General features: G+C 48.0%; 2 protein-coding genes across 6 annotated transcripts in view; one reads left to right on the top strand and one right to left on the bottom strand.

Moving 5' to 3' along the window:
- The first annotated feature begins 523 nt into the window (after positions 1-523).
- Positions 524-3,897, top strand: cfap157 (cilia and flagella associated protein 157). The gene is made up of 9 exons (XM_028414017.1): positions 524-713; positions 1,991-2,262; positions 2,340-2,493; positions 2,616-2,871; positions 2,957-3,078; positions 3,188-3,338; positions 3,427-3,575; positions 3,646-3,741; positions 3,819-3,897. The coding sequence occupies exons 1-9, from the start codon at positions 547-549 to the stop codon at positions 3,895-3,897; spliced, it is 1,446 nt and encodes a 481-aa protein (XP_028269818.1). The 5' UTR covers positions 524-546.
- A 180-nt stretch (positions 3,898-4,077) lies between these two features.
- The window catches only part of kank1a (KN motif and ankyrin repeat domains 1a), a 38,482-nt gene continuing 29,360 nt past the window's right edge, over positions 4,078-13,199 (bottom strand). For 4 of the 5 annotated variants that reach the window (XM_028413563.1, XM_028413565.1, XM_028413564.1 and 1 more), the window contains exons 3-12: positions 10,135-12,762; positions 8,458-8,547; positions 7,652-7,760; positions 7,204-7,431; positions 7,011-7,098; positions 6,708-6,927; positions 6,051-6,193; positions 5,167-5,367; positions 4,979-5,077; positions 4,078-4,894 (exon numbers count right to left, since the gene is read on the bottom strand). In XM_028413563.1, coding sequence (XP_028269364.1) covers positions 4,832-4,894; positions 4,979-5,077; positions 5,167-5,367; positions 6,051-6,193; positions 6,708-6,927; positions 7,011-7,098; positions 7,204-7,431; positions 7,652-7,760; positions 8,458-8,547; positions 10,135-12,762 — 3,869 coding nt within the window. In that variant the 3' untranslated portion in view covers positions 4,078-4,831. The remainder of the gene's footprint in view (positions 4,895-4,978; positions 5,078-5,166; positions 5,368-6,050; positions 6,194-6,707; positions 6,928-7,010; positions 7,099-7,203; positions 7,432-7,651; positions 7,761-8,457; positions 8,548-10,134; positions 12,763-13,199) is intronic. The other variant, XM_028413566.1, reaches the window with a different exon arrangement.

Raw genomic sequence — 13,199 nt, 5'->3', positions numbered from 1 at the left:
ATGAACAAATAAAAGGTAACACACACAAAATCAGCTGATAGGATCCCACACAAGATGAAGGTAATAATAATTAGATCAATATAATATTATATCATTAATAATAATAAATACTATTATGTTTAATGTGTCTTATTATTACTTTAAGTTTTGTTTTGTTATTTTAACCCAGAAACGTTTTATTTATTGTTTTGCCTTTTGTATTTTGCCGTTTGCCCTGATTTGGTGATGCATTCAAAGACATCGGAATGTTTACGACTCAATCAACAGGAGCAATTTAACAACAAAAAGAGCTTGATTAATTATTAATGGTTGTAACACATACACTTTCACGTGTTATAATATGTTACGTACGTATGTAACATGTATGAAATTTAATCCATATTATCACATTTTGTCTATAAACTGTTAAACTTAACCGTAATAGGGACGCACCCGTTTCCAAGCACCCTCTGCAGGCTGCGAACGCAGCGTTGCCTAGCAACGCAGCAGTTTAGTTTGTCCTCTGGTGTTTCTGGAGGAAACCTAACGCCAACTTTCTGCGACACCATGCCCAAAAAGAAGGAGAAAAAACGCGGCGAGAAGAAACAAGATGAAGGAAAGAAAAGACAGAAACACGAGAGTTCTGCCGCCGCTGCAGATAAACCCGGGTCCGACGACAGAGAGAAGGAATTATACCTGACACAAGTGAAGTATCTGAACGAGGAGCTGGAGAGGTGAGAGGCCATGTATGAACGACTTCGACAAAGAAATACGTCTTTGTCTTATTGTGTGCTGAAAGTGTTAATTTATATAAGTTAATAAAGTGTGACAAAACTAACTCATCGTGGAGTCACTTCCGCAACAGCTTATTTACATATCGCTTAGCTAGCTATAGCCATTCGTTAGCCGCGCTACTAATTTCAAATTAGCATTTAGCATCAACAAGTGGAAACCAAAGCAAACAAAGCATTCCTGTCATTGATTAAAAAAAATACATGTATTTAACAGGAAAACATCAAATAACTGCTACACAACCAGAACCAGCACTTAAAATCAGCTCGACTCTCATCCACGACCTTGTAGCAGAGGTGGAAAGTAACTAAGTATTTGTACTTAAGTACATTTTTATGTATTTAAACTTTACTTAAGTAAAAATAATGGTGCATACTTTATACTTTGACTCCATGTTGCAGCTGTTACCTGGACTTTCTACTGATGAACACAGTGCTGGACTGATGTGAGGTCAGACTCTGCATGGAGATGGTGTCACGCTGCCAGCTGTGTTTCTATAATGAGCCTCAGTCATGATGCCGGTGCTCTGGCTCAGTGAGCTAACTAGTTAGCTGCTGTCTGCTAACACAGGTCCATCCATTAATGTCTGATGAACATGAATCATAACATGAATCTACAGCAGGAACACTGACACAGTAAACATGCTGAATGCCTGTTTGTTATCAGCAGCCTCTCTGTTCACTTGATGCCCACAGCCTGCCTCATGACACACAGACCTGTCCACAGCTGCTTCTGGACTGAACATGGACATTAACTACACATGGTCCATTTTCATTTGATTATTTTAACCTGTTCAGATCCTTTGCAATGGAAATCAATCACATATATTCAGTGTGTGAGTACTTTTACTTTGAATACTTTAAGTACATTTAAAAGTACTTAAGACTTTTACTTAAGTAGGATTGTTGATGTCGCACTTCTACTTTTACTTGAGTATATATTTTGCTGGGTAATTGTACTTTTACTTAAAGTACCAAGCTTCAGTACTTCCTCCACCTCTGCCTTGTAGTAAATATCCACAGGTTTCCCTGTAGCTCACCTTACAGCAGAATAAAAACAGTATGTCTTAATTTAACCATTTAAAAGTCAAGGCCTTCACACAAGTGAGTTAAAATTACTTTTTAAAAAGTGCAAATTCACTTTGAAAAAGATCTGCTTACATCAGTTAAGTTAATGTAAACCTAACATCTGTCTGCTCATTGCCTCGTTTCTCCTGCAGATGTTTACTGAAGTGTGATGAACTTGGGAGGCAGAACAAAGACTTGACCTCTCAGCAGAGCGCACTGGAGAAGGAGAAGAAGGACATCACCGACTTCCTGAAACACTCCCTGCTGCAGAAGGAGGAGGAGGTGAACGAGCTGACGGAGCAGCTGCAGGGTCAGCGGCGGGCGGCAGACCGGGACAGAGACGCCCTGCTGCAGCAGCACAGCCAGCAGACGCAGCAGCTTCAAGAGCAAATCGATGAGCTCACAGGAGAAGTTGCAAAGCTTGGTGAGACTTCGGTGAATCCCGTTACTATAACGATAAACGCCTGAGCTGATGGAGCTCCATCCTCCTCCTTTTCTTAGCCGACAGGTTGGAAAGTCTGACGGAGTTCCAGAGGCAGAGGGAGACGCTGATGTCCGACATGGAGTCTCTGGAGAAGCAGCTGGCCAAACAGAAGGAGGAGCACAGAGATGACGTCCACAGCCTGGAGATGAAAGCGCTGCTGGAGAAGAGAAGGTTGACACTTACACATGAGTGATTGATGAGTAGGAATCAGCTCCTGTTACATGGAGCTTCATTGATTACCCAGGAAGGGGAGATCAGTTAAGTCAGTAATTCAAACTTCTCCCCAACTAAAGGATGGAGAAAGAGATGGAGAGTCGCATGGCCGCCATGGCGCTACAAGTGCAGCAGCAGGTGGACCAGAAGGTTCCTGAGGTGACCAGGGAGAACATGGAGGTGAAAGCTCGCTTCAACCAGCTGTCGCAAAAAGCGAAGGGCCTGATGGTGCAGAACGCGGCCCTGCAGGGGTCCAAGAGTCAGCTGAGAGTGGACCTGGACATTCTGGAGCAGGCGCTGAGCGAGATGTCACGCACCAGCTGCACCCGGAAGAAGGTTTGTTGTCGTTTCACGCCACACACGATGTTTGTTTTCTTCTTTCTGACATGCAAAATGACTTCCTCCATCCTCTCTCCGTCAGGTGGTGGAGCAGCTTACAGAAAAGTGTCAGGAGCTGCAGGCAGAGCAGAAAGTCTGCAGGCAGCAGCTGGAGCAGCTTCAGACCCAACACGCAGGAGCCCTGGCCGAGGCCGAGGAGCTCAGGTCAGAGATGTTCTGTGTCATCTTTCCAAAGCTGCTGCTCGATGATTCAAACATTGTTGAATTAGTAAACTCTGCAAAGACCAGGGACTTCTGTGATTCCCCTCCACAGGCAGGACCGGACTTTACTGTCTGAGCTGTGCAGTAGTCACAGAGCAGATCTGAACCGGCTGGAGGTGGAGCTAGAGGAGGAGAGGAGGAGGAGGAACAGGATGAAGAGCTCCATGCAGAACGCAGCCCTTACTCTCAGACACGCTCTTGTGGTAAACATTAGTGCCCCCTAACCCCGCCGGTAGGACCGATTCTTTCGCTGCCTGACACCCGTCTCCCGGCTCTGTTTCCCTGCAGGAGTCTTCCACCCAGCAGGACTCTGAGCTCGCCCCCTGGCAGCAGCTGATGCAGATGCTGCTGGTGGATTTGAACCAGCACATGGTCACAGACTCCACCTCCGAGTGCGCCCCGCTGACAGGGCTGCAGACGTCAGAGCCCGCAGCAGCCCGGTAACACGACCACCCTGCTTCCGTCAGCGTGGATCCAAACCGTTTGTCATCCTTTCTCGTGTCTTTGCAGGACTCTGGGTGCAGATTTTCAGCAGGCTCCCCACAGGCCAGGAGAACCCGGCACCCTGTCACGACAGTACGGCAGAACCAACGTGCTCCTGCAAAGGTACAGGGGGCGTCACTCTTACCACTCTTAACTTCAGCCATCGACTTTTGTTTAATGAAATGTTCTCTCTCACCCAGAAGACCGTCTAACCAGAGGACAAACCTGACCAAGTCAACGGTTTTGACTTCCAAACCCTCCAAGACCAAGTTTAAATGACAATAACAAAACCATTTAACCATTAAACGTCCTCCTTTGAATCAGAATCTGCTGAACCTTCAAATAAATATTGTGTAAAGACACATTATGGCTCCAATTATTGGGGAGAAAACAGAAGTCACACCTGAACATCTTCCTCACTTTGGTCATCAACAGTTGAACAATGCAGACGACATCATCCTGGTTTAGACTCTTTAATAATGTTTATTGTTGCGTGGCAAAGTTTCAGGCACTTCAATTCTCATTCGAAGATGAAAGTCAGTACCGTGATGAATACTAGAGTTGGACAGACAGCTTATATTACACGTGAAAGACAAAAAGGGAGAGTAACTAGACTCTACGACCACTGTACAATGAAATACATATCTGCATTAAAAACTATACTTTGATAAATATATAACTTCATGGATTGTTAAGTAGTAATAGGAAATATTCAAAATACTGAGATTCTTCTTTTTTAAATAGATACAAAGGATTTGTATAAAAGTAGAATTTCTCCAGTCTAAGGTCGTCTCAGAGCGGGATGTGGAGGCGAGCGATATATATATATACAGGAGACATTTCCTCTAACGTGTGGGTCTGTCAACTAAAAAAAAAAAAAAAAAATCACAGAAGATGTTTTGGTGCTCTTGAATGATCAACACTGAGCTAAAAAAAAAAAAAAGATGAAGAAAGAAAAAAAAAATGGCGTTTTCGTTTGACTTGGTCGGTCAGTGGTTCACTGATTGTTTCTTCCTGACGGGACTCGAGGCACCGGCTGGTTTACATTCATCTTTCAAAGGGCACTTTGGGCTCATGGTGGAGGCAAGCGTGCACAGAAATATAAAAAAAAAAGGACTTCCAGAGAGCTCATTGGTTGGTTGATTTTAGGTCAGTCCCTCGTGTGGGTGTCGGTAAGGCGTCGAGAACCAATAGCAGCGCAGAGGAGGGACGTCTAATCGAACATGCCCCTCCGGGTGGGACTCGGAGACGTTTTTCTGCTGAGACGAGGAGTTCCCTGTGACACAGACACAAGCATTCAATAAGCAGGAGGTTTTTTTTCTGAGGATAGATTTGGTTTTTGTGTAAACAGAACACTCACAGGTGACTGGGCTTTAGAGAAGTTAACATGTGCGTAAAGCAACACTGCAATGTCCTTGTGTCCTGCTTCCAGAGCGATGGACAGAGCATTACTCCCGTCCTGCAGGGAAGGAGGATGGACGGACACAAAGATTAAAACATGAGATGTTAGACAGTTGTCTCGAATTCTGTGAACCCTGAGTTACTCACACTGTCGCTGAGCGTGGCGTCACAGCTGGGCTGGCCCAGCAACAGTTTGACAATCTCCACGTGGCCGTGCTCGCTGGCGCACATCAGAGCCGTGGAGCCCTCGTCGTCCTGGATGTTGACGTCGGCCCCGTGACCCAGCAGGGCCCGAACCATGTCCATCCTGCCGTGGCTGACCGCCAGCATCAGCCCCGTCTGACCCGCCTGGACAGGAGGAAGATTACAGCACAAGCAGGCAAACGATGAAGGAACCACTCAGAAACATCCATAAAGAAGGAGTTACAGTGCTGAAGGAGAGCAGCAACACTGAATCATTCCATCAACTTTTACTCAAAAAAACTAAACTCTCAGCAAAATGATTAATTACTCATTTCTTTATTAATAAATATATATTTTTAATTGATTAAATATTCTCTTGACTATTATTTTAACACCTCTTTTATTTCTTGGTCTCTTAATGTAATCATATCCCCTACGTTTTGAAAACAAAACAACAGTTTTTTGTTTCTTGTTTTTTTACAGTTTACATATAATCCAAAAATATAAATCAAATATGATGAAATAACACAACAACACTTCCCTTGATAATAACACTAAGATTAATCCACCTAAAACGATCCTCCAATTTCCAGACGAAATCTTAACAGTTACCTTCTTTCACCACCAGGTGTCACCAAATCCTTTTTACAGGAAATACAGAAATCTGAAAAAACGTGCTCACGTCTCATGAGCTCAGACTGTGTTTCTGGTTAATTGAGGAACATCACAGACAGAATTATAAATCATTCTTTTTTTTTTTTATGTGAGCCTGTTTACACTATAACCTGACTCATGCCTCGTTGTGCGCCCTGCGGCAGCCTCTTGACCTCTGACCTCCTCTCACTGACCTGGCTGGCACGGGCGTTGACGTCGCCCTTGCCAAACAGCTCCTCCACAATCTGCATGTCCTTGGGCGACTCCACGGCTGCGAGCGCGGCCAGCATGATGGGTGTGTATCCCGCCTTGTTCTGCTGGTTCACATTACACACATCTGAAACAGACACAGACACACAAAGCAATGAGAAGGAGCTCCAGGCCACGTTTTGGGTGGTCTCGTATGTTCCGAGTCCTGCCTGTGATTGACTCGTCACTGTCGCTGCATGTCAGTCAGCCACACAATAATGTACACGGACATGTGTCGGGCCTGTGATGTTTCAGTCAATCAGGAGTCCTGCAGCCATGATGCATGTCTGAGAAAAAAACCTCGAGACACCAGAGCAAAGCGAGAGGAGGCCTGAAGGAACGAGGCCGGCGAGAGGACAAAGGCAACAATAGGCACAGGGGGGCGGATGTGCTGTCACCGAGCACAAGGACACAAAAGGCCGCGGACACAAAAGGCTTTTAGAGCAGCAAGTGGCCGGGACCTCATCACAGTCTATTGAGCCTTCAGAGGGACGGCGGCATGGAGGAGGCTTACTAACACCGGACAAAAACGTGGTCGTCTCAACTCGAACATCAAAAACTAAACTTGGTGCCACTGCTCTCTCTCTCTCTCTCTCTCTCACCTGCATCCAGCAGCTTCTTCACCACCTGGAAGTTGGAGTGTGACACGCTGTAGTGCAGCGCCGTGTTGCCGTTGCCGTCTGCCATGTTGACGATGTGTCGCAGCACGGCGGGCGAGACGGCCTCGAAGGCCCGCAGGTAGTCCTCCACCATGGCCGCCATCGCCGCCTTCTGGCTGGACACACGGAACCACTCGTGCTGCACGGTGTTGAGGCACGCTCTCTGTGGGAGGAGGAGGAAGGGGGGGCGCTTTAACAAAATGGCTGAGGTTTACACGCAGTCCAGCAGCGGGCGTCAGTCCTCACCAGATCTTTACTGCTCACAGCCTTCGGGTCACTGAGGTGGGTTTTGAGAACGCTGCACGCAGCCAGCATCTTCTCGCTCAGCTCATACCTGCGCATTCAAGCACATCACACACAGATGGAACAGAGAACATGGCTCGAGACATATACGTGTCATCACCCTTGTGTGAGATGGAAACATTTTCCTGTGACTGACCTCTCTCTGGTCTTCTGCTTCTCTGAACTTTCCTCGTCATCCTTCTTATCAACCTCCTCGGCTCCCTCAGGCTGGATCTCCTCTCCGTCGCCCTTTCCCTCCACGTTCTTATATCCCTCCTCCTTTTCTTTGTACTCCTTCTCCTCATCCTCTTCGTCCTCTTCTTCCTCAGACCCAGAGGAGCTGCTTTCCTCTGAGCTCGAGTCGTCACTTGACGTGGTCTCATATCTGGGCCACAAGGGGGCGACAGACACACAGAAGAAACCTTCAGAACTGCAAGCAGCTCAGATTTGGACACAACATGCTCATGCAGAGCAGCCAGGTGCATGTTTATGAGCACATGTTTAAGAGGAAAAGAACATCCACACACACGCTGTGTAAATGTTACAACAAGCAGAGACATGCAGCACAAAAATCACCACTGAAACATTATCAGGATTACACTCACCCTCCGTTAACGCCGACAAACTGCAGGTTCTTCTTGGTGCCGTTGGAGTCAGGTCGGCCATCTTTCTTCTTCATGATGGATTTCAGGGTGTTCTGACTGCACGGCTGTCCTACAGGTGAGAGAAATTGAGGCCAAACTTGTATTTTGTTGTCGTTTCATTTATATTTCTGCCTTCGCTTTCCTCCCCCTGCATCACTAACCACCCACTCAGCCCAGTCAGTTCATTACAAACAGCTGATAATGGCCCTCTAAAGCTCTCCAACACAATCAAGAGCTTCTGGCAGCAAGGAAAGTAGCCATTAAGTGTCCGTCTCGTCTGTTAGTGAGGCATTGGAAGTCCCTCCACAGCCTGAGGTATCTCAGTCATTTTAAGTACAGGCCTGAAAAAACCAAACTACCCTCAGAGAGAGCCAGAAGACTCAGCACATCTGCCAGGACTTGCCCCGGTTGGAGGGGCCTCTTTCACTGCTGCAGGGGAGAGTGTGCGCTCTCACGTATCAACATGCGTGTGTGTACAGTGGCGTGTGCGGCGCTCGGTAGCAGCAGCAGTGCAGCATGTTTCCTGTGTTTTGACAGGTGAGAGTGTGAAGCAAAAACCCACACAGACAGTAACGTTCAGGCAGGGCTACAAAAAACACAACAAACAACAAACTACAGCGCTCACCTGACGTCCTCAAATTAAAGAAGCTTTTTGAAAAAGGTGCTAAAAGACTTTGACACAGTAGCAACAAGTCCTCCATGTTGGAGCGACAGTGCTGGGTGGTTGTGTGGAACAGCTCTCAGTCATGTTGTGAAGGTGGACGTACCATGTAACGCCGTCGACATCTGCAGGTCCATGCGGCTCTTCTGCTCGGCTGCACTGATCTGCTGCTCCGTCTGACCCGACTGGCTGCTCTCTAAACAGAAAGGTGGTACAAGAAGCCAGCATGAATGCAGGTTGGAGACCACAGGTGAGAGGGAAAGCCAGGTGCACACATTAGCGAGGTACGAAAGTAACGATTCTGACTTTATTCTCTGAAATATTCTGGTTTTCCTCTTGCTTTTTTGTTTTCCCCTCCTGGTAAATCTGTACATTTTTTCCTCATTTTTGTATTTTTTTCTGCATAATTTAGATGATATCTAAGTCCCCTAGATGTCAGATTTTTTAATCATAAATGGGTGATCATGATTTTTCCTCTGACAATGTGTATTCTGTGAGTTAAATCAGAATTTACGCACAAGGCATAAATCCGTCTGCAAAAATCCACCACATTCTGCCTCATCACTCAGCCTGTGTGTTGGGAAATAAACATGGACCCGTGACACAGGCTGTGGGATGACTTTAATGCAGAATCGTGTTGACAGTTGGAGGCAGGAATGCATTCACAGAATTAAGGACAATAAACACTGTTATCTGTTCTACATCCATGTTAGGGTGTGTTCAGCTTCTAGACATATTTAATAGCCGTTCCTCGCTTGCTGTGCCACGCCCAGTGCTGTGAAATGTACTCAGCACTGTTACTGGAACAGGAACTAAAGCAGGTCAGACGTTCCATGTTCCAAAAATGGGCAGAAAGTGCCCAGAAAGCAGCTCTCACACGGCCCGATCCCCCTGCAATCATAGTGTGCCAGCCAGCATGAATGTGTGTTATGTAACTCAGAAGGAGCCATGAATCAGCATCAACAGGGAGGCGTTAGCGAGGGACAGGGCGGCCCGCAAAAACAACAAGTGGCCGATGGGTGCGACGTTAGTGGCTTCTAAAAAGAAATGAGCTCATTGTTGGTTCATGTCCAAAGTCCCCGCCGCATTTTTCAGGGTCAGAGATAACTTTGGCTTGTCTGATCCTATCAGGATTCTCATCAGAGCACGTGTGAACGCTCCACAGCTCCAGACTGGATCCTCTGCAGTGCAGAAGGAACATTACAGGCAAAAACCTGCAGCTCGCGTCAGCTGTCATATCAGTTAAAGGCCGTTTGACTGATTAGAACATTAAGGAGTATTGAGTAGTATTGAGTAAGTAGTAGTTGTAAGTATGGAGAGACTTCAATGCAAGGCTACACAAATGGTTAGCAACATATACAGAAAAGCGTTAAAATGTGTGAGTTCTCCACAGTATTGACAAAAAATTTAAATCACAGCAGTAAGTTATATTAACATAATTCTATGAAGAAAGAAAACTTGTGCACTCCTTAGCTCAACTAGAAATCCAAGACTGACCCACATATGACCATCAGTCACATGATTGAACTGAAATTCCATTTTTGGCTGGTGTGGGGGGAAAAAATCTGTTGCATCACATTGAAATCCTTTTGTTTTTTCCTAATAACGAACCCAAACGGACCAAGTGTAACGGAGTTTAAAGGGTTAAAATGAACTGCTGAAGCTGAGGATGGCCATTAAATGATGATTATTTGCTGCAGCTAATTCACTACAAGAGAAAGTGAAACCCCCCCCCCCCTCCAGCATCAGCATCCTCACTGGTGGACCCTTTAATCATCCTCACCTTTGTCTGCGTTCACAGAGTCCGCCTGCAGCTTCAGGATGTCCTCGGCGCTCCCGTACTTCATGACGGAGTTGATAGATGACAGCGTGCTGACCAGCTGTCGGTTGATGGACCCGAACTGTGACTGCGGCTGACCGAACGCCTCTGCCAGCTCGCTGTAGTTCTCCGCTAGCAGCATTTGTTGCTCCTGCAGCAGTTTCTGCACCCGCTCGATGTAATGGTCCAGTCCGGCGCCGTCCTGTGCCTGCTGCTCCGGCTCAGCCTTCACCTCCACCGTCTCCTCGCTGCTCGTCACAGGCTCGACCGGCTGTGAGGGGCCACACGCTATGTTTCTGGTTTTTAAGCCAATCAGGAAATTCTCATGGATGCTGACTGGTCCCACTCCACACTCTTTGGTTTTAGCTGAGCTCGATTTGCTGTGGAATGACTCCACGTCTGTGATAGTTCCAACGCCAACCGAACGCATCTTTGCTGTTGCGTGAGCATCTTTAACGAGTCCCTCCCCGGCAGCGACGGACCTGGTTTCAGGTGCGGCCGTGTTGGTGTGCTTATCGCACGTTGTCAGCAGCATGTCGGTGAACGAGTCGGTGAGGACAGTTGTTTTCGTGTTCGTTGACTTGCTTGCAACTTCCATCTCAGTGTTGGTCTGCTGAGTCACAGACTCAGGAGCAGCCATGACTCCAGAGTCCACCGTACTAACCAGATCTGGGTCTGTTCCTTGCGACACCAGTGTCTTGACGGGACTAACGGTCACGTCCACGGAACAATCTCCACAGCCGACTGAGCGCGACTCTTTGCTCAGCTCCGTCATAGATTTGCAGAGGGCCAAGCTGTCCACTGATTCCTCTGTGTTAACTCCCACCTCACAAACATTCAGCTCCGTGCCCACCTGCTGGTGGCATGTCTCCACCCGCCTCCCTACACACTGGTCATTTACCTCCACACGCTCGTGCACCACCCACCGGTCCATTGGCACCTCTGGCCCTGTGGAAACGCTCTGCACGCTGGGCTGACAGGACACTCCTATACTGTGGTTCTGTGGAGTTTTAGCTCTGCTAACATGGCTGAATTCCAGATGGTCACCGACCCCTTGACTTCGCATCTGGACTTTGGCCTCCACGCAAGCGTTGTACACCTCCGGCCTGGCCATTGAACCTTTGTCTGCTTTCTTCTTGTTGGATCCGCCGGCTGCTTGGAGCTCCAGTTTTAACTTTCCCATCTCCATCTGGTGCGTTGTCTCCTTCAGCTGCACCTCCAGGCGGTAGATCTTGTCTTTCAGTGCTTCGATGGTCTGCTGCTGGAGCTCAATCTCTTTCTCGGCTTCAGTGGTCATGCCCAGCATGGCCTCCGTCACGCCTACTGCTGCGCTTTGCACCTCCAGCCGTTCTGTCTCTACTCCTGCGTCCCGGGAACAGCGTTCTTTCTGCAGCTTCTTCTGAGTGACGGGAAGGTTCATATTTTCATCAGTTACTACACCGATGGATTTTTGGTGGGCTTGATTTTGCACAAGGCTGTGATGTTGAATGTCATTATTGTCCTGGGTCGTCTTCTCCAGAGCTTGGACCTCCGCTGCCAGAAGCCTGAACTCCTCCAGCCGCTGAGCACTCTGCTCCTGGGCTTCTGGCTCCATGATGTGCAGCTCTGTTTCCTTTTGGATCGGACCTGGGTTTTCCATTTGGTCGGCGCTGCCTACGCTGTAGGAGCGCTTGCGGAAGCCAGCAGGACCTTGATTTTTGGACTGAGCAGCCATCTGTCTCTTCTCCTCCTGCAGAACAGCGATCTTCACCTGTAAGATAGGAATGGTTTTCACCTGCTCCTCTAGCTCTTTTAACCTCTTCAGGGCCACAACCATCTGCTCTCTGATTTGCTGCAGATGCAACGGGCTGACATTAGTCACCGGGGTGGCCATGCCGGAGCTCATAGGGCTGTGGCGGATGGAGCTCCCCACTGAAGGAGGGTAGTAGGTGTTGAACTCTCCATTAGTGAGATGACCATTCAGGGGCAAAGGCTGATGGGTGCTGGGGGAAATCGTACTCGGGGCAATGGAGCCCGAGTACGATGACAGCGAGCTGCTGGAGCCCATGCCGCCGAAGCTGGCGAGACGGCGGCGGGGCATTGGAGGTTCGCTGAGCGGCTGCAGGAGAAGGCGCTCCTGTTCGAGGCGACGGCGAGTCTCCATGAGGGTTTTCTCCACTTGGGGGTTGTGACGAGGGGCGAACCTGGGTGAAGGTGGAGGAAGGAGCTGTTTCTGCTCCGTGAGGCTTGAGTAGGACTGATGGAGGGGGACTTCACCACCTGCCCTGGAGAGGGTCGGGGTCAGTGGAGCAGCCACCTGGTGCCTGGAGCTGAAGAAGACTGGGGAGTGCTTGTCGTCGCTGTTGGAGGAGGACAGGGAGTCCGTGGAGGTCCATTCAGGCTGAGAGCTGACCCCCCCAGTGCTGCCCCGAGGCAACCCCAAGGGCTTGGCCACTTTGGGCTTCCGCTGGATACTCAGCTTCTTGATGGTGTTGCCCCTCTCGATGTCGTCGACATATTTGAGGAAGTCCAGGTCTAACTGATAACCGTAGGGAGTTTCAACATAGTAAGAGTCCTTCTCGTCCTCTGTGCTCGGGCATCTCTGTCCTCTTTCTGAAAGAAACAAACAAGAACATAAGATGAGTGTTTTTGATCTTTTAACACAGGAAAAAGTCCATAAAACAGCTGGTAACAGGTTAACTGTCAGTGGCCACTGACAATCACCATAATTTGACAGCACAGGTACAAACAAGCTTCTCGTGTCTCTGCTGGAGTGATAAATATTTTGCCAAAGGGATGCTTGAAGTCAGCCCAAAACTATGCAAGATCCAACTATGCGAAAACAAAAAACACACACAGAGCGCTTTGAGATTAAAAACAAATGTCGGTTATCCTGAGGAGGTGTGTGGAAACTGGAGCTTGTGACAGGAACAGTCTGTTGTTTGCAAAGCAAGGATAAGACATGAGCCTCCGGGGTCAGAGAGACAGAGAGACAGACAACGTCAATATTTTCTGGTTCAAAATCCATCCTAGTGTCAACAATTCCAAAA

This window comes from Parambassis ranga, chromosome 9 (genome assembly GCF_900634625.1).
Source record: "Parambassis ranga chromosome 9, fParRan2.1, whole genome shotgun sequence".
NCBI lineage: Eukaryota > Metazoa > Chordata > Actinopteri > Ambassidae > Parambassis > Parambassis ranga.
Note: the sequence above shows the minus strand (reverse complement) of the source record. Positions and strands in the feature narration are given on the sequence as shown.